General features: G+C 37.7%; 1 protein-coding gene across 1 annotated transcript in view; it reads right to left on the bottom strand.

Moving 5' to 3' along the window:
* LOC106475906 (ATP synthase subunit d, mitochondrial-like) overlaps positions 1-2,668 on the bottom strand; it is a 17,084-nt gene extending 14,416 nt beyond the window's left edge. Inside the window, exon 1 of the mRNA XM_013936581.2 lies at positions 2,491-2,668. Coding sequence (XP_013792035.1) covers positions 2,491-2,612 — 122 coding nt within the window. The 5' untranslated portion in view covers positions 2,613-2,668. The remainder of the gene's footprint in view (positions 1-2,490) is intronic.
* Positions 2,669-4,019: the final 1,351 nt, after the last annotated feature.

The raw sequence follows: 4,019 nt of genomic DNA, 5'->3' as shown, positions 1-4,019 counted from the left end.
ACTTTCACGATGGGAGTTGGTGGGCGACCCTCATCACCAACCACTACTGGTTTCCCAAAGTTGACTTATTGGTAGTATTCTTCTTGCACTGGCTCCTCATACGTCTTTGCTCTCCACAGTTCCAACAACCTTTCTGGGTAGCAGCCTTTCCTGCTGTGGCATCTTCGATGTGTTTAAGTTGCCGACATTGAGCTCTCTTGTGCCCAGGTTTGTTACAGTGCCAGCAAAGTCCCTCAAACCTCTCTGAAAGCTGATCTTTTTTGGCCTTGAATCCTGATGACTGTACCAACCTTGGTACATCTGTGCTGTACTTAACATAGGATTCGAATTCAAGACCTCTGGCCATTGAATCCTGCATAGTAGAGGGGTGTGCTTGCTTTACTTGTATCTTCAGTTGTGGACTGTCCAAGGCGTCTACAAACTGATCCCTCATCAACAGCTTGAAGACATTGGGTGGTGCAGGGGGGTAGGCCTTGTGTGCCATACTTTCCAAATCCTGTGCCAACTCTTGCAGGCTCTCCCCTATAGCATGGACCGTCGTCATAAATCTAGCCCTGTAGACTTCAGACTAATTTTGGGTTCTGTACCTGAGTTCTAGAGCCGTTACCAGTGCTCTATAATTGTGCCTGTCATCTGCTGACAACTGTCCAAGTATTTTCAGTGGTTGTCCCTTCAGGCTCATTGCCAGTTACACTGTTTTCTGCTCCTCTGTCCATCCATTCATCTCTGCCAGGAGCTCAAATTGTGCTCTATATGCTTCCCACAGTGCCTTCCTATCAAATTCCTGTGGCTTCCTTTGTACTAGATCACCCCTATTGCTGACATTCATATCTGGGATGTGACTTCTAACAAGACTGAAGATGTCTGCATTAGGGTTTAGCTGCGGGGTCTGGAAGGGTCTTGCCATTGTCTGGGGCTGATTAAGTCGATGTCTAATATATCCTCCTTGTGTAAAAGACAGTAAATCACCCTTTAATGTATTTAATTCACTTTGAAATTTGCTAATGTTTTCTATTTGTACTTCTTACCACTGTCGTTGACTTTCCTGTAGTTGCTGCTGACTTTCCTGCAACTGTTGGAGACTTTTTTCCAGTTTCTTTTCTTATTCCAGTTGCCACTGCTATAATCTCTCTTCTTGTTTATTTTCTTTATTCTCCAACCACTGCTGTAGTCTCTCTTGTTTATTTTGCTGTTCGAAGCTGCCACTGTTGCAGGTTTTCTTGCAACTGCTGTTGTCTCTCTTCTTGTTTCTTTTCTTTTTCCTCCAACCACTGCTGTAATCTCTCTTCTTGTTCATTTTCTCGATCGAGCTGCCACTGTTGCAGGTTTTCTTGTAACTGCTGTTGTCTCTCTTCTTGTTTCTTTTCTTTTTCCTCCAACAGTCATCTTAAGCTAAGACATCTTTATTTTTTTAACACTGTTAGTAACAGAGTGATTGGCCTTTGGAATAGTTTGCCTTCAAATGTAATAGATGAAGTTAATATAAGATAGTTTAAAGGAAGGCTTGATAAATACTAAAAAAAACAACTGCCAATTAAAAACTTTTTACCCTTGAAACCCCCAATTATAACTGATAAAAATTCACCCTCTTAACTAATAATTTTTCTGCCTTTAATACCAATTATAAATAATATAATAAGATTCAGTGTCTATGTGTCACATAACTCCTCCTAAACTGCCAGTCACACTCAATACTAAATCATACTGAACGAATCATCTCGGTCCTAAAGTTTGCAAGAAGGTAAAATCTTCCACCTCACCCTTTGGAGAACCCAGGGATTTCCCCAAAAAACCTTCTCCTAAACTGCTAAACTCATCAACATTTAAGTCATGCCAAATGAATTGTCTCAGTACCAAGGTTTGCACATATGTAAAACTTTTCACCCAATGCCTTAGAGAACCCAAGTATTTTGCAAATAAAAAATTTTATTCAGGTTCCCTGAAAGCAGACCTTAAATTTGGCACTGATTTACATTAGAGCATGTAAATAAGAAGGCATAATTTCTTTAACCAAGTTATGAATGGTAGTTAGTAAGTTTGCATTATACTTATAGTACTATAAACGCTATAGCAGAAATGGTCATTAAACTGAAAAAGTGCAAAATAGTAATTCAAGCATTAAATTTGCATTATAATGGCCCTGTAAATGTAAGCCACATGCCCACGGGTTCGCTTGTAGTAGAATATTAATAGGCTGCAGTTCATTATTTATATTAACTTTTTAACTTATTTCGAAATTTGTTTCTATACATAAAGACAATTATTGTAACTGACTGATGTATTATTTAAATTTCTTAAGTTGCTACCGCTATCCTAACTAGGCAAAATTATTGGTTTGGCTTCTTAGATTTACTCATTCCAGATAATAGTAATAGTATTAGTAATATTATTAATAGTAATACTGTAATATTAATAAGACTAGTTTTTACTCATTAGTGTATTAGTCTATAGCAAATAGTGAAAAACAGAATATGAGATTAAGCATCTTACTTCCTTACATATCCATCTGATTTAGACTTAAAGGCTTGATATATCGTTCTTTGAGCTTCCGGAATTCGTTCCGAAAAAGCCATCCAGTCGATTGCAGACTTAGATATTCTTCGCGCAGCCATTTTCACCTTCCTAACTTGACCGAGGCCTATTCTTATCAAGCACCTAAAAATTGGTAGTTGGGATAGGTTATACTTTTTGCCATCGAATTGTAGACGTCGCTTCCGAAGCAAGTAATTGCAATAATTTACAAAAAAAATATAAAAAATCCAGATATTACATAAAAATTAAAGTTTTATCTGGGGATAAAACAAGTAATTATATTTTAAAATTCTTATTTTTTTTCTTAAATACTACATTTCGGTAGTTTTACTTAGCAGCGTGAGGTGGTGTGCTGTGTGTTTGTGTTATTTTCCAATAGAAAAGCCACATCGAGCTATCTGCTGTGTCCATTGAGGGAAATCGCATTCCTAAGTTTAGTGTTGAAAGTGTGTAGACTCACCGCTGTCCCACCTGGGACTCGTCAGATGGATGCATCTGAATGTAGAATAATCAAAGACAAATAGAAAAGATAAAAGGAAAAGAAATAAAATAAAAAGAACCAAAACTCGAATGCTTTCGAATAGTTGACTAACCCTCTTCCGGAAAATAAAGAAGAATCAACTATTTGAATGAGCTCTACTTTTGGGTCTCTCTTTTTTCTCCCCCCCCCCCCGAAATTCATTGCACTTGTTGAGTATCTGCTTGTTTGTTAATTTCCGGTTGAAATTATTTCCGAGGAACTTCCACGATACAATTCCTTTCTTGATTAAACCAGTTTACTTTTTCTCGATACAACTTTTAATAATACTGTTACGACAGCGGACGTCACGTGACTCTAGTAACACGTGATGAGATTCTAGAAGGATCATGTCTATTCGTGGCAACTCTAGTCTTTTCTACGCGCCCTCTATTCTTGTATATAAATGCGCCAGATAAAGCGAGACTATTAATCGGAATTGGAATTGCAGACAGGCAGAGATAGAGACAGATAATCGAGGCAAGTGAGCGTAAGTAATGTGCGTGAATCGTTGTGAATTATAGCGTGTGTTTAAGTTAAAGTGACTGTGGAAATTAAGTGTATTGCAAGTTGTATTGAGAAAGAATAAACTAGTTTTATTTAAGAAAAAACTTGTATCGCTAAAGTTTCATCCGAAAGAAATTATACGGGAAATTAACAAACAAACACACAGAGACGTAACAATACACAGAATTTCCATAGTCACTTTAAACTTAACAATATTTATAACACACGCTTTAAATCATAGTGATTCACACACTTTACTTACGGTGCCTACTGTTCGCTTGACTCAGATATCTATCTCTTCGATCTTTATGTCTCTGTGGTTTTTCTCGCCAGGCTTATATATTAAAAACGAGGGCATCTAGAAACACTCGGACGATCGCGGGGTTACTCGATAATTCGTGATCCTTCGAGAAAATCAAGCGCGCATGCACTCCTTTGTTATCCAGCACCTTGATGCTCACAA

This window comes from Limulus polyphemus, unplaced genomic scaffold, assembly GCF_000517525.1.
Source record: "Limulus polyphemus unplaced genomic scaffold, Limulus_polyphemus-2.1.2 Scaffold9410, whole genome shotgun sequence".
NCBI lineage: Eukaryota > Metazoa > Arthropoda > Merostomata > Xiphosura > Limulidae > Limulus > Limulus polyphemus.
This window is presented reverse-complemented; position numbering and strand designations above follow the sequence as displayed.